Below are 23,718 nucleotides of genomic sequence, written 5' to 3'. Positions count from 1 at the left end.
TAAAATTGTTTTGCATCTCAAAAAATTTAAATACATAATAAAATTTCCCTGAGCCCTAAACTATGACTCTACTTAATCAGTTTTATGAATTATTCACATTAATTTCCCCTCTAATTACATTTAAATCAGATAGCATGTTTTCAATATAAAGTGTGAATACTTATAGTTTCTTTCACCTTTTACTCTCAATTTATTCGTAATGTATTAAAACAAGCAAGTTTATATAGGAAATCTGAAAATCGAGTTAATTGCCTTCTTCCAAATAATCATACAGGTACCATTAAAATAAAGCAGTTATATTTAAATTTAATAAGAACAGCAGATGGACAAATCTAAAAAGAAAAAAAAAATCAACAATAAAGCTAGGATAGAGATCTCTGAGAATCCAGGCAATTCTTTAAAATCCTGTTTAAAAATCCAATCATCTGGAAAAATTAGGTTTATGTAATTTTATTATTACATGATTCTTTAATAACTTAGGATATAGTCACAAATACTTTACTCTTACTTTAAAAATAAGGTTAATATTCTCATTGTCCAAATTTTCCCACATCCAAAAGATATTAAAAACATACGAGTTCCATTTGCAGTATGGCAAGATAAGCCCACTGCACCCTACTTCTCTTACTGATTACAACTAAAAACCAGAGACAAAACACAAAAACTGCGAAAAGTAAACAAAAGCAGGGAATTGTAAAAAGAAGTGAAAACTAGAAGAAGCATCTTCAAGGGAGTAAGTTTCCTGGTTTCATTTTTTCCCCCTTTTCTCTATCAGTCTTGCTCCAGTCACGAGAAGTCCAGTATCAGTACAGGCTGCTAAAACTCTGAAAGAAACTGCCTTTCTGGCCAGGGAAACCAGGAAAAGGGGCCTCTGTGAGCCAAAGAATGTGGGGAGAATCTCAAAGAAGCGACACTCAGAAAAAGGATCCTTTCACTCTGGTGTATATGAATCTGTACAAACTTGGGTTACCTCGATCTGTCTAGGCACAGCACAGAACAAAAATTTCGGAGCAAAGGTGAAGAGATCTGAGCTAAGTTTAAAAATATCACCCCAGTCTCCGGTTAATCCCCTACCCCCAATGCTAGAAGCATGGAAAAGACCACAGCAGGATAGCAAAGGCTTTAAGAACTGAACTAAGATTTAAACCATCTCCATCTCAGATTAACCCTAGTGGCACATGCACAAGTCAACTCCAAAGCAACAACACTACAAAGGTGTTGAAAACTGAACTGAGACTGGGTCACTGACCACAAAAGGCGAGGAGGAACTTCAGCCTGAACTGAACCGGGCTGACTGCTTAAAAAAGTAAATAAAAGCAACCTTCTCCAGAGGATTATAACAGGATCCAGAATCTATACAACATATTATATAAAAGGTCTCAGATACAATCCAAAAGTCATTGGACATACAAAGAACCAGAAAAATGTGACTAAGTCTCAAGAAAAATGCCAATCCTTAAATGATCCAGATGTTAGATTTTTAACTTAACTTGCATGAGGTAAGCGTAAATGAATGCAAATGGAAATAAATTCTCATGAGAAAAATCAAAAATAGCTTTAAAAAGAACATAATTGGACATTTTAGAACTTTTTAGAACTTTATCATAACAGAAATTTAAAAATCACTAGATGAGCTCAATAGAAACATGGAAATGAAGGAAGACACAATAAATTTAAAGACAAATAGACACTATAACATCTGAAGAACATAGAAGAAAAAACTGACAAGAAGGGAACAGAGCCTCAGAAATCTGTGCAGTCATAGTAAAAGGCCTAACATGAGTTACTGAAAGCAATTGGAACAGAAAAAGTATTTCAAGAACTACTGATTGAAAACCTCCCAAATTTGGTGAAAGACATCAATTTGCAAATTCAAAATGTTCAGTGAACTTCAAACAAAATAAACAAAGAAAAGCATGCAGAGATATAGCATAATTAAACTGTTGCTGAAAACCAAACAATGAAAAATCATGTCATGATTCTATTTACATGACATTCTGGGAAGACAGAACAGAGACAGAAAATCAGTGGCTGCTAGGGGTTGAGGATGCGGGATAGGAGTAACTACAAAGGAGCATAACGAAACGTTCGGGGTGCTGGAATTATTGTCTTGATTATGGTAGTGATTGCAAGACTATGCATTTTTCAAAAAAACAATGAATTTTACTCTATGTAAGTTATAAATACAGTAACATATCTTTTGATATGAAACCAAGGATACAATACCACCTATATAACATTCTTGACCCAAATAATTAATCTGAATATAATCTTAGGAAACAATTAGGCAAATCTAGAATATGACATACTCTATAAGACTGTTGGCCTGGAGTCTTCAAAGAAAAGTCACACAAAAAACAAAAATGGTAAAGCTGACTGTTCTCGATTCGAAGAAACCAAAAAGATATAAAAACCAAATACAATGCATGAATTCTCTCTAATTTCTTGATCAGAAAATAAAACAAAAAAGCAATAAAAGGCATTTCAGAGACCAATTGGGAAAGTGAATATGGACTGTTTATTGTCAAAATATCTAATTAGTATTAATTTCCTAATATGATATTATTATTCTTAGGGGATATGTACCCCTAAAAATAAGTATTCATAATACTAAGGAAGTATTTATGTGTACTGTCTCATGATTTTTGCAAGTTGCTTTCAAATGGTCCAGGAAAAAAATGTATATATGTGTGAATGGGGAAGGTGAGGAGAAGAAATAAAGCAAATGTGGCAAAATACTTATAACTAGTGAATCTACATTAAGAGGAAAAAAGAGAAACTCTAATATCAAATGCTATATATAGTTACCTCCTTTATAATCTGAAATCTTGTAAGAACCTCTTCTTCGACACCTTTAATTTTACTCAAGGCAGTTTCATGTCTGAACAGCAGCTGTTCTCTTTCAACTAAAAAATGTTCTCGCTTTTGAAGTTCTTCAGCAAATTCCTGTTGTGCTGTAGTTTCACACTGCACCAAAATATCAGAGTTAAGTGTTTTTAAAAAGTACATTCACAAATTATACTTTTATTTACTAAAATTGTAGCTTAATCAAATGTTTTTTACGACTACATGGGTACCAAGTAAAACCTGGATTACAGTAATAGCTAGACTAGTACAGCAGGTAAACTTACACAGAAATTCTATCTTGCTGCAAAATGACATGATACTGTAGTGACATTCTACTACGATAACTCAAGAGAATTTGGGGTCCAAAATGGACTAGTACTATACAGAATTAATCCCCTATCCAGCTTAAATTCCACGCATGCTCCACTTGAATGTAACAGTCCACTCTTTTACCTATACTCTCCACTCCTACTTTCTGGTCTTTCTATCACCTGGGGCTGAAAGATCCCAACCCCGCACTAAAGCACTAACCATCTTCCCTGCCCCAAAGTTATACTGCTAAATACCACTAAAGAAAAACCACACACCAAGGAAAGTACCACCATTGTGAACTCACGGTCTCAAACTTCTTCTGGGTTCTAATGAAGTCCAGAAATCTTTTTATATTTTCATGGTTGGCTCCCTCTTTCCTATTCTCCATAGTGTCTATTTCAAACCTTCTCCATTCTACTTTAAACACATCACCTCCTAGGCTATTCTGTGCGGAGAGCCTCATCTCTAACTTCACAGGGAAAATCGAAGACAGCAGAAGGAAACATCAATCCCTTGTCCTCAAGACACACACATTTCTCCTTCCTTCCCTATTACAAAGGTAGACTCAGTGTCGCACTGCCTTCTGCCTTCTTATGGAGACTGCTATGCTGACTATCCCTCTAATATTTTCAATCTCTTCCATTTCATCTGATATGAAATCTCTTGACCCTGCCTTCTTATCTCCTCCACTTCACAAACTTCTTTAAAACATTGTCTACATTTGCGGAACCCTGTTCTCTACCTCCCCATCACTCCTCAGTTTATTTTCATCTGGCATAAGCCCAAGTCCCTCTATTGAAATGTTTACCTATTACAAAATCTAAAAGTCACTTTTCAGTCCTATTTACTGAGTTTCTCAGCAGCAACTTGTACTATTATCCCTTTCTTCCAACTTAAAATATTCTTTCACTGGTTTCCATGACACCGCATTCTCCCGATTTTGCACCCCACTCTCAGTAGTCTCCTCTGCAGGCGCTGCTTCCTCTACTGCCCTTTAACTACTAATGTTCCTCAGGACTGGGCCGAAACCACTTCCTTTCGAAGCCACTTCCTTTCTCGTTCTTCACATTCTCTCTGCTTGGATCCATCCACTCAATGGCAAAAATTACCATGTATGCGCTAATTGCTCCCAACCTACCACTACTCAGCTCTTTCTCCCAAGCTCCAAATTCAAGTCCAAACTGCCTATTTAACATCTCCACCTACATGCTTTCATTAGCAAAAAATAAACATGTTCAGAACTGAATTCAATTAGCCATCAAGGAAATGCAAAAGAAAAACCACAATGATCAGCAATAAAAAAGAAAGAAATCCTGCCATCTGCAACAACAGGGATGGACCTAGAGGTTATTATGCTGAGTGAAGTAAGTCAGACAGAGAAAGACAAATACCACATGATTTCACCAATACTTGGAATTTTCAAAAAAAATCAAAATAAACAAAACAAAATTAGATTCATAGAAACAAAGAATAAACTGATGTTTGGCAGGGTGGGCAGGTAGAAGGATGGGTAAAAAAGGTGAAGGGGAATATAGTCAATAATAGTGTGGTAATTTTGCACAGTGACAAACACCATACTTAGTGTAGTAAGCACACCGTAAGTTATTAGGTTGGTGCAAAAGTAATTGCGGTTTTTGCAATTATTTTTAACCTTTTAAATCACAATTACTTTTTTTATTTTTTAAGGAGGGTGTAGCTCATAGTGGCCCATGCAGGGATTGAACCGGCTACCTTGGTGTTACTAGCACCACACTCTAACCAACTGAGCTAACCAGCCACCCCCTGAACAACAATTACTTTTCCATCGACCTAATATATAAATGTTGAATCAGTATGTTGTACACCTGAAACTAATATAACATTGTATACCAACTACACTTTAATTAAAAAAACAACCCACAATGAGATAGCACTTCACACCCACTAAAATGGCTAGAATCAAAAAGACAAAATAGCAAGTGTTGTCAAGGAGGACAAACTGGAATCCTCATACACTGCTGGTGAGAACGTAAAATGGTGCAATCACTTTGGAGAACAGCCTGGCAGTTCCTCAAAAAGTTAAACACAGAGCTATCATATGACCCAGCAACTCCATTCCTAATTATATACCCAAGAGCGATGAAAGGATATGTCCACACAAAACTTAAACACAAATATTCAGAGCAACAATACTCATAATAGCCAAAAAGTAGAAACGGCCCAAGTGTCCAACAATTGACAAACGGATAAAGAAAATGTGGTCTATTCCTATAATGGAGTATTATTCAGCAATAAAAAGAAATAAAGTACGGATACATGCTACAACATGAACCTTGAAAATACCACATTAAGGAAGCCAGTCACTTCATACATACTAAGTATGTTAGCTTTCCATTTATATGAAAAGTCCAGAATAGGCAACTCTACAGACACAAAGTAGATTAGTGGTTGCCTAGGACTGAGGGAAGCTGGGGTGGAAATGAGGAGCGCTATCTCATGGGTAGGAGTTTCTTTCGGAATAATGAAAATATCCTAAAATTGGCTGTGGTGACGGTAGCATAACTTTTTGAATATACTAAAAATAATTGAATTGTACACTTTAAAAAAATTAAAGAGGCTCTTCCAACATGTGAGGGCACAGCAAAAAGGTGAAGTAAGAAGTAGGCTTTCACCAGATACTGAATCTGCCAGAGCCCTGACTTTGGACTTCCCAAACTCCAGAACTACTGGATGTGTGCTCACTGTTTCTTTTAGTGTTTGACAGGCTACCGTGAAGGTATATCGCCTCTTCCCATTTTCTGAGATGGATCAGCACTCAATAGGCTTTCTTCTTTCTTCTGATTATCAGATGCATAAGCTTTCTGTATGGGACCAGGGCTCCATTTTGGGAACCCAGCAAGACATCTGCCTTCACCTGCTCAGTTCCAGAAGTTCCTGAGGCAGATGTACAAAGCCTTGAAAGAGATGGATTCTAACACAATCATTGAAAGATTCCCCACAATTGGTCAACTGTTGGCAAACAATTGCTGGAATCCTTTATCTTAGCATATGATGAAAGCCAAAAAAAATTCTAATATGGTGCCCATGTTATTTGATTAACAAAGAACCACAGAATTCTGGAAACTTGAAACTTAACTCCTGTACACAGGGTTGTTATCTCATATGCTTTCAGTATTTGATATGAAAGATGTTGGTCTTTTTACTCAAGGTCTTGGGTATGCACCCTCAGATGACTATCCTGGTTTGCCTTAAAAATACGGTTTTATCATTAGTGTCTGAACTCAGAATCATCTTAATGGATTTAATATTCCAAGGCAGAAATGCAAACTAAACATCAGTGAGATACCCATCAGATTACGGGGAAAAGAGAACTTCAGGATGTTGCTGATAGGAACATAATAAACAGGCACAACCACTTTGCAAAACAATTTGGTAGCACCTTGCTACTATTTCTTCTGATCAGTTAGGGATACTTAAACTGTTTATACAGGATAGCTTCCATCTTGTTTTACATTTATATAGAAATAAAGTAACGGTGGTTTATTTACAAGCTGGAATACTTGGAGTTAAAATGAAGAAACTAGATTGACATTTTCCAAATACATAAATCTCAAAAATATAATAATGACGTTACAAAGATTTCCATAGTTATGTCACTACTTATGTAAAATTTTAAAATACTCAAAAAATTACATATGAATACATAAAAATGATAAAACATGACAGAAAGGATTTACACTAATTTCAGGGGAGTAGTTAATCCTGGGAAGGGGAAGAGGAAATGGGATGAGAAGGGCATTTCAATTGTAACTGAAACATTTTATTTCTTTAAAAATATCAAATAGCAATATAAATACTCGCATTGCAAAACAAGAACAATGGGTACACTGTTGCTGTTCTAATAATTCTGTTTTTGTCATAAGTATTTTATAAATTAAACTTTTAAAAACTAAAATAGTGTTACCAAGTAAAAGACATTCATATAAAGTCCTCTTTCCTCAAAAAAAAGTTATGAATTAAAAAAAAGAAGAAAAAAAAAACAGAATTAAATCTCTCCTCCTCCAGTTTTGTTCTCTAAGGAAAAGCAGCATCATTTATCTAATAGCCAAAAAAGTAAATCTGCATTTTGCTCTTGACTAAAATCTTAGTGCACACTTCCCACACTGAAACAATCTCCAAGATCTATTAATCCAATCTCCTAGATATATTTGGAATTCATCTACTTATCTCTCTTCCTAAGGCTCTCACGCTAATACAGGACACCATCAGACTACCACCACGTCTTCACAGTCTACCCTCTCTAGATCTCAACTACTGGTGACAACTTTAAATATCTGTATGTAAATGACTCCCAAAGTTGGACATCCATTTAAGAACTATGTTTGGACTGCCAGGCTGATATATTTAATTAGTTACATTATATCTCCATTTAACACTCAAACCTAATCCATTCCAAACTAAAACCACAGTCTTTCTCCCTAAATCAATTCTTTCTCCAAGTTGTACAAACCAGAAATGTGGGAATCATCTTAAAACACCTGATTCTCCCTATACCACATCCAATTCATTATAACAAGTCTGGTCAATTTTATCCCCAAAAGAAATCTCTAACTGATTCATTTCCACTTCTCTGCTACTACCCCAGTCCAGTTACCATTATCTCTTGCCTATTCTACTGCAGTAAAATATAAGATCTGGTCTCCCAACTTCCACACCTGTCCCCATCCAATCCATTTATTTAAGTACACAATAAATTATGCAATTCTCTGCTTTAAAAATCCTTAGAGTTATCTCCTACATTTTCCTCAAATGAATACGTTATCATGCTTCAGGGGCTTCTCATACTAGAATGTTTCAGTCTAGCATGTACCCTTTTGACTAGACTAACCTCTACTTATCCTTCAGGGTTTAACTTAATGTTACTTTCTCAGAAAAACCTTACCTGAACTCTCAATCTACACCAATAAGGTGTGCAATAGTATTTACTTAAATTTGTAAAATTGGAGTGACCGGATGGCTCAGTTGGTTAGAGCACGAGCTCTGAACAACAGGGTTGCCACTTCGATTCCCACATGGGCCAGTGAGCTGTGCCCTCCACAATTAGATTGAAGACAACAAGCTGCCGCTGAGCTTCCGGTGGGGCAGCCGGATGGCTCAGTTGGTTAGAGCGCGAGCTCTCAACAACAAGGTTGCCAGGTTCAATTCCTGCATGGGATGGTGGGCTGTGCCCCCTGCAACTAAAGATTGAAAATGGCGACTAGACTTCGAGCTGAGCTGCACCCTCCACAACTACATTGAAGGACAATGACCTGGAGCTGATGGGCCCTGGAGAAACACAGTGTACCCCAATATTCCCCAATAAAATTTTAAAAAAAATGTATAAAATTGTAATTATATAGGTATTCACCTTTAACTTCTAATAAGCTATGCCTGGCAAGGACCATATATATTTTATTTACTTCTCTATACTCAACACTGAGCATGCAAATACCTATTAACAGGTGTTTAAATTTTGTTGGATGAATGAAATCACACTGACTGACAAAAACATACATACTTAATGATAACTAACACAACAGAAGACCACAAAGTGATTTTTAGAGTCATATTAAACTACAGATTAATTAAACCAGATTAATCCCTTGCACATCATTTTTTAAATTAAATGTTTATTGTAGATGATAGCTATATCCTCACAACCCTCCTCCATTTTTATCCCATAAAGTATGAGCTCTTACGCTTAAAAACCTATAATGGTTTTCACTATTAAAAACCTGTAATGATTTTCAGCCCGAGTTTTCACAATTTTCTTCCCCAGGCAGGTTAATAAATTCACAATCTGACAAATCACTCCTTTCTAAAAACCTCTCTCCTCCCATTCCTTGTACCTGGAATGCCCTTCCCACTCCTCTCCTCTTTAAATTCTACTTCAATCAAGTACCAAGCTAAGTCTCTTCGTGAACTTTTCCCCAGTGATTTTTAGGCCAAAATAATCTTTTCCTTAAATGCTATGGTGTGTATAATCTGAATTATCTAGACAAAATGAGATATTCCTTTTTAAAAAATTTATTTCATGTGTATAGAAATATAACATATTTCCAACCAGAATTTCAAACAGAAATTATGTTTTACATATACTTTGTTCCCTTCTGTACTCCCACCTAGTGGACACTTGATAAATACATGAATTATATCCTTTAGAAACAAAACACCCCAAAGAAGACAGATAAAGGCCAATGTTCTGAACTGAATTTTGGTGAGTGTTGACAAGAGAACTTCTTACATATAGGTATCCAAAACAATGAATCTAGAAAACCTACTTCAAAAAGTACACTCTACCAGCAGATTTTGTTTTATTTCTTAAGCAAAGGTGGAATGGGATTGGAATAAACATAAAAACACAGGACAATCTGAATCTAAAAAATACACCTACACATAAAAACACCACTGTTTATATTTTTCTCTCAGGCATACATTTTTCCCTTCAATAGTTCCAATAAATTGTGGTTGTTCCCTTCCAACCATGTCTTAACACATTCATCGAAAATAATCAAAATGAAATACCTTGTAGTATTCAAATTTTGTAAATGTTTAGTGCTTAGAAAATAAATATTTCTGAATTCTCCATCCAGTATTTAGTTCTTACCTGTAGTTTCTGATGTATTTGAAACAATTCATCATATATCCGATTGATCTGATGTGGACGTAAATTCTGCTTGTTTGATGCTTTAGATGTTGGAAAGCTGACATGTTTCAAAGGAGAGTCACTTGAATCACTACAACTTTCAGTCCTATTTCTTGAATTTGAGGCCAAATTAGTTGGCTGGGCAACTGCAAAGAAAATAAAATTTTAATTATAAACTTTATTAATATACAATTTTAAATATTCTCAGATAAAGTAATCTTCAGAATCAGTTACTTTAAACATGATTTACAGTATTGTTAAAACGTTTCAAGTAATATATGCAAAGAGAAAGAATGATATAGCAAAGGTGGTAAAATGTTAACATTTAGAAAATTTGGATGAAGGCCATAGAATTCTTTAAGCTCTTTTTACAACTTTTCTGTAAGTCTGAAATTATTTCAAAATAGATTATTTTAAAGTGCATGAAAACACTCATGTATTAACTGTCTAGGCCAAGAAATGTAAGTTACCTCAGAAACTCTTAATCACATTCTCCCCTCTGCCCTAAACCAAATTAACCACTAACCCAAATATAGCATTAATCATTGCTCCACTTTAATTTTTACTACTTATGTAAAAAAACAAAAAAAAAACAAAAAAAGCCTTGTCTTTTTGCCTGTTTTTAACATTAGATCATATCTGTAATTATATAATCATGCAATTAGTGTAATTTCTATAACCTTCTCCTTTAAGTAATACATTATTTGTGAATGCTAGAATTAGGTTCACAAATCCTCACTGCTTTACCTTATTTTATATTTGTATATGCCAGGAGAAGAGATGCACAGAGGCTATCAATGGGGCAACAGCGCTCTCAGTCCTGCAGCCAAGAGGAGGAGGATACCATCTCTGCCTCTTTCTTTGAAATCCTAACAAAACTATGATATACAGCCAGGTACATAGAGATTCACTACTAGTTCAGTGCCTCGTACTTAAGGAAGCCATTCCTTAATTACTGTATTTTGCCGTGTATAATGTGCACTTTTTTGCCCAATTTTGTGAGGGAAAAATAAGGATGCACATTATACAGAGGTAGTACTAATTCCATATCTATATAAATGTTTTTAATTCTTTTATTTATGCTTGTGAGTTAGAAGTGTAACTAGAAATCAATAACTATATCCGTATGCAAAATAATACCCTGGAATACGATAATCGGTTTTATTGAACTTATGACATTTGCAACAAGGAAGAGTACTTAAGGCTTCTATGATGCGTAAACATCGTAAATTTATTACCGATACATAAAATTTCTCGTACTTTGTATCTGTTCTTGTGTTTGGCAGTTATTTGTTACATAAAATTTCTTGCACCATAATATGTTAAAAATAAATGCTAAAATTCCTTTATAATACAAAAAACAAGTACCTAAATGTAAACAAGCAAAAATTTGAATGAAAAAATTAAAAGGAAAGATTTTTCCCTGAAAGTTTGGGCCAAAAACATGGGTGCACATTAGACACAGGAGCACATTACACATGGCAAAATACAGTAATCTGGAGTATTTTCTTAAAATATTAAAGGATTAGTTAAATACTACCACAATCTTTAACTCATTTCCTAACAAATACTGACATGAAAAAGAACTAAAGAAATTTTAAGAAGTACTCAACTGATTAACTTATTTTGGTGAGTTCTGAGAGTTTATGAATACACTGGAAAATATGTTTATTTTTTTCTCCTTTAAATAACAAAGACAGTAACTATTATCATGGCTTACAAAAATTCAGAACACAGAAATATAGACACCTGAAGAGCAGTGTTATTACTATGGGGTAAGCTTTGTGTGTTCTACTTCACAAAGTTACTATTTAAATGATATTCTAAAGTGAATATTTCTTTTACCTTTTTCTATTTCTTTAAAAGACTGCTTGGTTATTTTGGAGCTATTAACATAATGATCATTCTCAATTAACTCTTCCGTTTCCCGTTGCTTCAAATCTCGAAAAGAATCCTGTTCATTATCTAGGCTTTAAAAAAAAAATTTCTATCACAGCCTTCTGGAAATTTACAATAGCATTTTTAAAAGATAAAACTGCCTTTCAACCAGTAACAGCATCATAGTTGAGAGAAAAGTAACAAGTAAATATTTTTTAAAATGCAAAAGTAAGAATGTAAAAAATAATAGTCATTGATCCTGAAAACTCACAAGTATCTTCCTGCAAATACAAATGGGCTTAATTTAAAACTACATATACCTGTGAATGCTCTAAAACGGCCAAATTCTTTTTGAATCCTAATACTTTTGTGAGGTAAATGTAACAGGTATTGTTCTCTATAATTTTAGTTTAACGTGAGGAAACTGAACCGTAAATCATTTAAGTAACTGAGAGGTGACATAACTAGAAAAAAGTGGAGCAGAACTAGAATCCCAGGTATTCTCTCCAAAAAGATGACCTCAAAGTTGAAATTTCTCAAGCAGTGCTGTTCAAAAAGAATATATTGCAAGCCGCATAAGGTAATTAAAATTTTCTAGTAGCCACATTAAAAACATAAAAAGATGTGAAATTTTAACCATATAACTCAGTATATCTAAAAGATTACCACATTGACATGTAATCCATATAAAAAAGTATTAAGATATTTTACATTCTTTAATCCCTCTTTGAAATCTGGTGTGTATTTTACACTTACAACATACCTCAGTTCAGACAAGCCCTATTTCAAGTACTCAACAGCCACATGTGGCTACTGTGCTAGACAGTGCTCTCATTCTAGATTAGATCACAACTAGGGATTGTGAAAAAAACTCCAATGTTATAAAAACCTTCATAGTCCAAAAGCTTCAAATTATAATTTGAAATTGTACCCAGATCATTCATTTATAGAAACAAAATTTATAAAACTATCAGTTAAGTATAAGGAAATAATTTCTATGAATTCCTAATTATCTTAAAGCAATTTTCACTTTCCTTGCTCTATATTCAATCTACCTCATGTCCAAATCTTGAATCCAGATCAACTAGGTTACTTTTTGAATGCCAAACAGTAATAACAACAATGATGACAATAATAGCATGTTTGAATGCTTTTCTATATACCAAACACTGTTCTAAGTACCTTACATAGATTAATTCCTTTAAGTAGAGAATGAAGCATTTACATAAAAAAAAAAAAATTCAAGCTCCCAAATATCACCTTAGCTTCCAATGGTTTTATACTTGTTTTACCCAGAGGAAAATTTCTATAAAACTGCTAATCCCTTACAGCACAGCACTATAACTTATATATTTCATAGTTACCATCTTCCCAGACCAACTTCTTCAATCTCTCTCAACTACCTAAAATCCATTGCTTACCACACTACTAGACACACACTATTCAGAAGGCTCCAAACTGTTTATACTTCCTGCCAGAGAAAAACAAACACATAAATACATAAATAATCCACCCCTTCTTAGTTTTCTGAGCCACTGAGGGGATTTGGGGTACTTTACCAGTTCCCATTTAAGTGCTTGAATGAACTACAAAGAAGTGCAGTGGAATGCTTTCTTTCATCAGAATAACACCTTAATGGGTAAACAACTTTATCTCCAGATGAGTAGAAAACCAAATCATCTGTTAACAAAAAAGAAAATAGCAGAGATTACTAAGATCAGATATTAATGATCTCATTCTAGGCTCCTAAAGATAAGATAGCAAAATTACTTAAATGTTATTTCTTATCTGTTTCCCAAATGCAAACTTCCAGAAAAACAGGCATCATATCTTACATTATACTACAGCACTTTACTGATTACAAAATGCTCTTCCATCCATTACCTTATTTGATCTGAGCAACCATGTGAAGTAAGCAGAATATGTGCTTTTAACTTTAGTCTAATGGTTAGGAACCTAAGAACCAGAAAAGTTGTGTAAATTTTTCCAAGTAACACAACTAGCAAGTGGAAAGGCTAAACATTAAACGTTTTATTTTTTAATTTTATACATTTTAAACATTAAACATTTGTTTAATAAACTATTAGCCTTATCTAAATTCAGTGGGGGAAAAAAGAGAGCTTCTCTGATAAGCTCTTCAAAAATATTTTTAAAAATATGCACCGTTTTCTAACATTCATTTTTATGCCTTAGGAATTTAATGAACTATACTTTTTAATTACATTTTGGAAGGCTGGAAATTTTAGGGCAAGTTTCAAAACTAAAATACAATTTTAATTTAAAATGTTTTTAAGATACTAGACTCAGTAATAACTGTAATTTTTTTTTTAACTGAACAAATGTTTCAGAAGAATGTCACAAGATTTGAAAATGAAATAAGCTTGGGAAAAAAATGAAATTCCCTAATTCACCATCTGATGAACTTTCATTTTTTGGGGGGAGGGGATCAAACCATTTTATTGAGAGCCTTGGGGGCGGGGAGTTGGGGAGGAAGGGGCGGGGGGAGGCGTGTGTCAAAGGGCTGGGAAGACAATGAGATCCCATATCTTCAGCCAGCTAAGATCTCTCCAGCTTCATGGCTGCCCTCTCTGATGAACTTTTACAGATATTAACTGTTTCTGCTGCAATCATCTCAAAGTTCAATGATTATACTCACTAATAAAGACATGCTCAAGAAGTACCAACAAATCAAAACATTAATGGTTAATTAACTACACGCTAGTCAGTTTACCACATAATGTTCCAACACACCCAATCCCACAGTATAATTTTTATTTGATAAATTCCTCCAGTCCAATAATTATTATCCTAACAACTCAGAAAAGTTTGTGCCTGAAAAATAGCAATTAGTTTTCTTTACCCAACATACTGCTTAATTTTTTATATATCTTAAAGGCAAATCACTGTAATTAAAGCACCAAAAAATTCAATCACTTTCATTTTTAAAGTCATCTTACACATTCACCCCAAAAATGATTACCACACTGAAAAAAGCTTGGTATCGCAAGATATCTGGCAATAGCTATAAGTCTGAAAACTTTTTTAAACTCTTTTCTCAAATTAAATTTGTTAAAACCCCAAATATACAAAATTATTGGCCTACCTGAGTAGGTTGGAGATCTTCTCTTACATTTAGCCTGATCAAAGTTTGAAAAATCATACTAAAAAAAAAAAAAAGACATTTAATGTGTATACTAAGAATTAACTTACAGTCTCAAAACAGTTCTCTACAAATTATGTATTAATTACAAAGGTTAGACTTGTAATTAAACCAGTGGAGAAATCCAGTAGGCACTACCTTAACCAAGTGATCAAACATCAGCAATAATGGGACAAAGCAACATCCTGGTTTCTTCATGAAGAGAGCAAACCACACATCATTCATGTACCATTCTTGCCAAATATATCTAACCATGAGGTATAATCATCAGACAAACCCAAACTGAGTAACATTCTAATAAACCTGTTCCAGATTAAAGGGAACAAAAGAGAAAAACCAAATGGAACACTTATTCTTAGATTGGATCTGCACCAGGAAAAAAAAATTTTTTTAAAAGGACGCTATTGAGATAAACAATGAAATTTGAATATGAATTATACATTACATAGTAGTATTGTATCAGTGGTAAGTTTCCTGAATTAATTACTCTGGTCATGTAAGAGAATGTCCTTATTTCTAGGAAACCACACGTTGGTATTTATATTTGGGAGTCAAGATTCATGATGCCTGCAAATTACCCTCAAATAGTTGGGGGGGGGGGGGGCGTGTATATATGGAAAGGGAGTTAAAGAGAGGGGAGGGTGGGTCGGAGAGAGGGGGAGTGAGAAGAGAGGGAGGGAGAGCGAGGGCGCACGAGCGCGCAAAATGGCAAAATGTTAACAAGTGACGAATCCAAGCGAAGGGTACAAAAGAGTTATTCTGGCAACTTTTTTAAGGAAAAAAAATTAAAAGAAATTAAATTTTTTGAACTCCACTCAAGTCACTAAATAAAAATTCAAAAAAACTTTCAACCATGTCATACCACGCTTTGCATAACATAAACCTTCAAAAGTTTATGGTGAAGCAATTTTTCTGATACAAAACTTGTTTATCCCACATATGTGACATCTGTCTGTCAAGCGTTTACACATCTGCGGCCATAAATTATTTTCCCCCTCCAGCTAAGTTTTGGTAAACTCGTTTTTCCGCTGAACGTCTCTCGCCCCGCGTCCGCCGCACCTCGGCCCGACGCCCCCGGCGGAGCTTGCGGAGAGCTACCTCACACTAGCAGGAGCCAGCCCGCGGACCCAGGACCGGGCGGGGAGGAAGGGCGAGGCCTCACCTCCGCGGGGCAGCAGCCACTTAGTCCGTAGCGGCTTTTCAGACGCTCCACTACGAAATCCTGCCCAGGTGGCTTCACTACCCTCGGCTCCATCGCGCTGAGGACACCGTTGTCTCCCCGGGAACAGCGTTCAAACCCGCGGCGGGACGCGCAGGGGCGGAACTCGCGCACCGGAAGTGCGTGCAACGTATAACACGGTCCGCCCTCCGTGGGCGGGGTCGTTGAGATGAGATCGTAAGGAGTCCTCTTTTTGTGTGTTTAAAACCGTCCTGGCGTTACGTTTTTCCTGCCGAATGATTTAACAGTTACTAGTGTGCTATTTGGACTGATAAATGGCGTTTAATCTTTGCAGTGTCTTTTTGTTAGTTCAGAGTTCTCCTCCGCCGTGTTCAAGGCACCGAAAAGGACGACCATCCACACCAGGTTGCACCTTAGCAGGTGTGGCGTGGCCCCTCACTCGGAGGGGACCTCAGCTGCGGCCTCGGGACTCCACGGCTCTGGGAGGAAGTCACCACGTTCCCTGTTAACCCGTGCATCTCGCATGTACGTGGGAATGCACACACGGTTGTCTATGTCCATATGTCCATAGATGAGGGGGTCACCAGAATGGTCCAAACCTGACTGGTAGGAACCCCCACCCTTGCCTGAAATGTCATGACATATTTAGTGTGCGTTTGGACATAATTGGGGTGGCCTTTGCTAACTATAACATTAAAGGAGAGAAAAATCAAGAATATATCGTACTGCAAAGCATAGCAATTTCAAAAAGAATTATCTCCTCACTCCCTGCCGTTGGCCTGTTTCCTATGTAGCACAAGAAGATATTAAAAAGCAATATGTAAGATTCCCGAGAGCATCTACTTGTTTTAACAGCTTTTCCCAGTGCCGAGAACAGTGTCTGCCATTTTAGTAGGTGCTCAATATTTATTGGCATGGTACATCAATCTAAATCCTACATTAAACAGAGGCTAATAGAGGTGAATGACTAACCACTTAAATTCTTATACAACTACACTAGTATAATCCTTTACTTTTCTAAATTTTGAATATTCAACAGCATGTCTGAACTAAAAACTCCCAGATTCCCTAATTACATTTCCTCGAATGCAAAAGAATTTATGTAAGTTTTAATAGTTAAATTATTTAAACCAATACTGCTTTGCCATAAAGTATACAAATAATGAATTTCTTTATTTTCTAGCTTCAAGCAGAATTTAATGAGCCAATATTAAAATCAAGCCAGTTTTTTTAGAAGTACCTAATGTGGGTTTATACCACATTAGCACTTAAATAACAGAGAAACAAAGTCCTTTCCTGAAATGTGACAGTCTTTCTTAAAAATGCCTCAAGCCACTTTTAAGCATCTTTGGAATACTGGAAAAGTCGGTTTAGTAGTCAGTTTTATCCAACATTTGCTCCAAGTATTAGTTTTAAATCTTTTTTAATTCATAATTTGAATGCTTTAGGATAGCATCAAAATCAATGTAAAGCTGATTTCTCTAAAAAATCTTATGTGTGCTTGCCTTTACTTGGAATTTATTCTAAAATCATGACAAAGGCATCAGGTGCCCCAGCTGAAAAATTACAATACAACTTATATTACATGGGTGTCTAAAGAAACCAAGTCTTGCTATTAAATGTGCATATATGGTTCTCTGTAAGGTTCGTGTAGTTCAAGTGATACTACATTGGGGTGGGTTTATTTCAGTTATCTGGCTTTATGGCCAAGTGAATTTAATGATGGCAGTCCATCACTCATTACTCACACAAACCACACATGACATCTAACTTCTTTGACTGGTGGTGGGTGAACAGGTATTTATTATATAGGATAAACCATCTTCAAACCCCCAAACAGAATAAACCCCACTGTCTTACTGAACAAGGTGATTTCACTGGGAAGAATACAGGAGGACAGAAGGCAGACACTGTGTGTGACTGGAATGATTGGAATATATAAAATTTTGTGCTCTAACTAGCTTTATAGTTCTACATTGAATAGGTCGATGAGAACATCCCCCTTTTTAGCAGTTTGACTAACTTTTGACATTGGCCATTTCCAGATAAATTTTCAGTGTATCAAACTTGAAAAAAGTCACTTCCTTGGGAGTTCTGGAAATTACGTGGCAGTTTGAGTTTACAGACCTTTAATTGTCTTCCTTACTTTGGTTCTAGAACGAACGATTAGATGCACAGTAATGAATTTTTTAAATGTCATGGCTGTTAACAATTGTCACTTTATTTTTGCTACAAAATTCACCAGAAAAAAGGTACTGCAACAATCTAGTATAAAGCAAAATTTCAACCAAAGAACATGGTATAGACCTTTTTAAAATATTCATACTTTATCACAATAACTGCAAGGGAAAATTCAAGTTCTATCAGAACCAAGCTGCAGTTTGAGGTAGTAGAAACAGATGACAGAAAAGTTAAAAAAAAAAAAAAATCTAAGGAAATACTCAACTTGTTTAAAATATAAAAATTAATTTAATACCATTGAAAGGGCACAGGAAGCTACATATCATTTTAAGAAAAGAAGGTACTCTACTTAGAAGTTCATTAACTATACAGGAGGTGCAAGGATTATAGAAGAGCACTTTGGTTAAGTCTCTACCCTCTGTGGCTCTACCCATTCATAAGTAAGCCTCTATGCATAAATGAGCACACCAATAGTTAAAATTACCAAATATATTTCAAATCTAAAATAAAAATTATCCAAGTTTTGGTCCCTTTAATCAAACAGTAAGTAAATATATCCATGCAGGAAGTCCAATATCTTAACAGGAATTAAAATTAAATTGCATATATAATATTCCTTCAATAGTATGAGAAGGTCTATATTGCTTTTAACAAGATTAGTATTATTCCATTTTAATACAGATATGTCAGGAGTACATAAACACAAGTACACCTGAAATAAACCAGTGTTTAACTTTTATTTCACACCATGCAAGGTCAATTATAACACATTAAAAAGTGACAACAGCTATAAGCTGCAATTTTACATTTATACATTGGAAACGTCCATTTTCAAAAGCTGAACATAATTACCATATTGTCATAACAGCTAAGCTTCAATTCAACTGTTTATACAGGTAAAATTTTACTATGAAAAACAGTGATTTTATATCTGTCCACATTCTGTGATACTAATTTTTCGACTAACAGACCCTGTAGGAGAACCAAATGATTCAATCTTTTTCACAGTATCCATGCCATCCTTAACAAACCCAAATACTACATGCTTAAAGTCCAAATGTTCTGCTTTTTTTAGTGTTATAAAAAACTGAGAATTATTGGTATCTCGGCCTCGATTAGCCATCGATAGTAAGCCAGGACCAGTATGTTTCACATTAAAACTTTCATCTTCAAATTTATCTCCATAAATGGACCGTCCTCCTGTTCCATCATGGTTGGTGATATCTCCCCCCTGAAAAAAAAGATTTTGATTACTAGGAATCCTGAATAAAATACTAAAATACACCCAGAACTAACCATTACAGGATAAGCCCTAAACACCCAGCTTGCTTGAGAATGTGGTTTAAAAATGAAGAACTATCCATTTTTGAAACAAAAAATTAACAACATCTTTTTTCCACCCTCAAATTCTAGCAGGTTTCAAGGCATTAGAAATTTGAACCATTTTAGGGTGAAAGTTTTTGTGGGGATAGGATGTTAGGGCGGTGACACCAACTAATGTGTGGAAAAGCTAAAGAAATCTAAAGAAAATTACAGGTGATGAGAGACACTCAAATTCTCCAGTTAGTGTGGTACACTTTTCTAGACTTCAGTTGTGTTACACAGTTAATACTTACTTGGCAAACGAAATCTGGAATTACTCTGTGAAAAATGGAGTTCTTGAAACCAAAGCCCTTCTCTCCAGTGCACAGTGCTCTGAAGTTTTCAGCAGTGACAGGAACCATGTTTGCAAATAATTCCATGGTTATACGTCCTAAAGGTTCATCATCTGCACAAATGTCAAAAAACACCACAGGATTTGTCTCTCTTGATAATTCTGCTGTCAGTGATAACTGTCCCTTCTGGAGTTTCAATAAATTCTGTTGACATTCTTCAAATTTTTTCTTAAAACAATCAGTCATTTCTTTAGTTTTAAATCTCACTGCAAGCTGTTCTACTTTGGCTTCTCCATCTATTAAAAAACAAAAAACACAATGACTTTAGTATCAAAATAACTTATAAATTGTTTTATATATTTGTTATGAATCTTAGCAAAGTCCAAAATATGAAAAGTAGCATTTAAACATACCAGCATAATCTGAGGCAGTCCACACTAAGGCATTGTTTGAAACATTTAAGGGTTTTAATTCCATTGTTTTGGTAATGACATGGTTGGCACACACTTTAAAGACTTGGTCTCTTCTCATTAGGATCCGGTAGTAATTCTTCAGTGTATGCCAAAGAATCTTAATGTCTCCAACACCACGCTCCTTCCACTGACTGACATCTCGATCCCATCTGTAAAGCCTAGCTCTCTCTTTAAATAAAATTTCTTCATCTTCTTCTCCAGATTTTACTTCTACCTATGATAGTAGATGAAAAATAAGCTGCTGCTTATAACATAGTCCATAACAAATTTCAAAGATACAAATTCCTTAAAAATATTGTCTTTGTAATGACATTAACAGAATTCAAACTGTATTACTGAGATAAATGGTAATATCCTAGGTAGGAATACATCTGATTTGGATGAAGCAGTAAAGACTTGATTTGTCATTAAATATTTTTCTCTTGTGTAGTATTCTTCTTCTTTTTGGAAATTAAACACATTCTTTTATAGGACAGAAGAGATTTTAAAAAGTTCTTCAAAAGAAATACTAACTACTGCTTGAGGTTGAAAACTGATACAGTAATTTGTCTAAAACAACATTCTTGTCCAGAAAATGTAGTTTATTTTTATTTAAAGGACTTTAGCAATTATGCGATTATTTTCTGCCTCCAGAATTGTTAATACAAACATGATATTCTAACATATGAAAAAATTCAGGGGCCGGCCCGGTGGCTCAGGTGGTTGGAGCTCCGTGCTCCTAACTCCAAAGGCTGCCAGTTCGATTCCCACATGGGCCAGTGGGCTCTCAACCACAAGGTTGCCAGTTCAATTCCTCAAGTCCCGCAAGGGATAGTGGGCTCTGCCCCCTGCAACTAAGATTGAACACGGCACCTTGAGCTGAGCTGCCGCTGAGCTCCCGGATGGCACAGTTGGTTGGAGTGCATCCTCTCAACCACAAGGTTGCCAGTTCGACTCCTACAAGGGATGGTGGGCTGTGCCCCGTGCAACTAGCAACAGCAAGTGGACCTGGAGCTGAGCTGCACCCTCCACAACTAAGACTGAAAGGACGACAACTTGACTTGGAAAAAAAGTCCTGGAAGTACACACTGTTCCCAATAAAGTCCTGTACCCCTTCCCCAATAAAATCTTAAAAAAATAAAAGAAAAAATTCAGCTCTTCCCAATTTCATATATATAATTTACCAAACATTTATATATAAATATATATACATACATATATGTGTGTGTGTGTATATATGTGTGTGTGTGTGCGTGTGTGTGTGTGTGTGTGCATTTACTTATTTTTATTTATTCTTTTTAAGGAAGGCACAACTCACAGTGGCCCATGTGGGGATCAAACCAGCAGCCTTGGTGCCACCAGCACCATGCTCCAACCAACTGAGTCAACTAGCCACCCCCTATATATAAATTTTGACAAAGAAGACAATTTATACTTAAAAGCTTAACTTCTAATAAAGAGCTTCTATTTGAAATTATAAATATTCAGAAAGAAATACAAAGCTAGCCCTACAAATCAAGCCTATGTAAAGTTTTAAACTTCAAATGTAAAGTAAATTATTAGTAAGATTTTCATTCTTTAATATTTACCTCTGGTAAGGACACTATTGGTTCAAAATGGATATCTTCATTATAAACTACTTCTTCATCACTACCGTCTTCTTCTTCACCAACTTTACTGGTTGACTGTGTTCCAAACACAGTTGCTCCAGTATTTGCCCACTGGAAATTTTTATCTGATGAATAAATTAGGATATTTAGACAGTGGTTATCTGTTTTTATAAGCTTTTATCCCCTGGTTAGATGTCTTCATCAATGCATCTAATTTCCAATGATGTGAAATATATGTCTAGCTGAAAAATGTTTAAAATTATATTATTCTGGCAAGTTAAACTCATGTAGTGAGCACACAGTACGTTTAGTACTGTTTATGCTTGGAGGTACAAACATAAGATCATCGGACCCTTAGGTAAACTTCATATTGAACCACACAAGAACTTTTAGTAACAAGCAGGTTCTTAAAAGTACATACGCTGAAACTCTCAAAACTCAGCTCAGCTCCCTCTGGAGCTCATTTCATAAAACATTTTATCACGAGAAAAATAGCTTTTGAATCTAAAAATGTCCTCAAAGAGGCCAAATCCGCTACTTCCAAATTTGCCAAAGTGGTCTACGTTTGTAAGTGCTCTACCTCAACTTCCTCCTGAAGCAACTAGTATTGCAGTTTAAGATTTCATGGCCAGGCCTTGGAAGAAGCTCACTGACTCCAAGTGTCCTCAAGGGATACTAGACTGTTAGGAGTGAAAAGGCTCCCATGCCCATGCAGAGGAACAAAGACTGCTCCTCTCGCTCACACCTTGGAGAAGGTGAAAAGTAAAATCTTCATCATCTCAACTGAGATGACCCAGCCTGATAATACTATCTTAGAGGAATAAAATACTTCTTAACTTTTCATTACTTGCTGATGAATCACTGACTTAAAGAACTCAATATCTGGTCCTAAAAATCAAAAAGCAGCAAAATTGTGACAGATCACTGAAAAAGTAACTTGGCACATCAAATAAAGAACAAAATCAATAACTAAAACAGCAACACCTTCTAAGCCAGATTTAATGAAGAGGAAAAAAAACTAGGAAAAGAAGCGAGAGAGAACGAGTGGGAGAGAGAGAGAGAGAGAGAGAGAGAGAGAGAGAGAGAGAGAGAGAGAGAGAGAAAGAGAGAGAGAAGACAAAAATTCTTAAGATACTGAAAAAGAATGCTCTGAAAACCTCAAGTTGGATGGGGGCTTCCTGAGTACCGTAACCACAAATCTAGATGACATTCAGGTTTGGGGCTCAAAAATAATTCAGGATCTTCCAAGCACGAAATTTTAAAAATTATCCCAAATACCCTTGGGAGGGGTGGTGGCAGAAATTTTCAAAATTCCTCTAAAGCAATGGTTCTTAACATTGGATGCACATTAGAATCATACCAAGAGCTTTTGAAAAATACCATCAGCTGTGGTACCATTCCAGAGAGCACAACGTAAGTATCAGATGGTTTTTGTTTTTTAAAGCTCCCAGGAAATTCTAATATGAAACCAAGAGTTGAAAAACACTACTCCTAAAGAGACCAGGAGGAGGAATTTATGCAGCAAAAGTATAAAAATATGCATGTCAACAATCAGTATCAATTTCATGATAACAATTTAGGTCATAGTACCTAGGAGGGTTCTACTACATGTCCAGGTTTAATGAAAACACTACAAAACCTGAAGGAAATATGATAAAATGGCAATCACTGACTAAGGTGGGCAGTCGCTAAACATATGTTCCTTATTATTTTCTTAGTTTCCATATGAAATATGGAAAGAGACATGGAATGGTTGAAATACCTGTGCGAATAGGACTT

At 35.5% G+C, this 23,718-nt stretch overlaps 2 protein-coding genes and 1 non-coding gene across 5 annotated transcripts in view; all 3 read right to left on the bottom strand.

Moving 5' to 3' along the window:
* CCDC138 (coiled-coil domain containing 138) overlaps positions 1–16,163 on the bottom strand; it is a 71,462-nt gene extending 55,299 nt beyond the window's left edge. For 2 of the 3 annotated variants that reach the window (XM_033124289.1, XM_033124291.1), the window contains exons 1-6: positions 16,024–16,163; positions 14,805–14,862; positions 13,261–13,381; positions 11,669–11,793; positions 9,785–9,969; positions 2,809–2,967 (exon numbers count right to left, since the gene is read on the bottom strand). In XM_033124289.1, the coding sequence (XP_032980180.1) occupies positions 2,809–2,967; positions 9,785–9,969; positions 11,669–11,793; positions 13,261–13,381; positions 14,805–14,862; positions 16,024–16,116 (741 nt within the window). In that variant the 5' untranslated portion in view covers positions 16,117–16,163. Of the gene's footprint in view, positions 1–2,808; positions 2,968–9,784; positions 9,970–11,668; positions 11,794–13,260; positions 13,382–14,804; positions 14,863–16,023 lie in introns of those variants that run through there. The other variant, XM_033124290.1, reaches the window with a different exon arrangement.
* TRNAT-AGU (transfer RNA threonine (anticodon AGU)) lies at positions 4,863–4,936 on the bottom strand. Its single transcript has one exon. It is a non-coding gene; the product is annotated as a tRNA-Thr (tRNA).
* Positions 16,164–18,944: 2,781 nt separating the features above from the next.
* Positions 18,945–23,718, bottom strand: part of LOC117033443 (E3 SUMO-protein ligase RanBP2) — a 63,716-nt gene continuing 58,942 nt past the window's right edge. Inside the window, 4 exon segments of the mRNA XM_033125615.1 lie at positions 18,945–19,453; positions 19,839–20,173; positions 20,291–20,564; positions 21,919–22,064. Of these exon segments, the coding sequence (XP_032981506.1) occupies positions 19,148–19,453; positions 19,839–20,173; positions 20,291–20,564; positions 21,919–22,064 (1,061 nt within the window). The 3' untranslated portion in view covers positions 18,945–19,147.

The sequence above is a fragment of the Rhinolophus ferrumequinum genome, chromosome 13, assembly GCF_004115265.2.
Source record: "Rhinolophus ferrumequinum isolate MPI-CBG mRhiFer1 chromosome 13, mRhiFer1_v1.p, whole genome shotgun sequence".
NCBI classification, from domain to species: domain Eukaryota; kingdom Metazoa; phylum Chordata; class Mammalia; order Chiroptera; family Rhinolophidae; genus Rhinolophus; species Rhinolophus ferrumequinum.
Note: the sequence above shows the minus strand (reverse complement) of the source record. Positions and strands in the feature narration are given on the sequence as shown.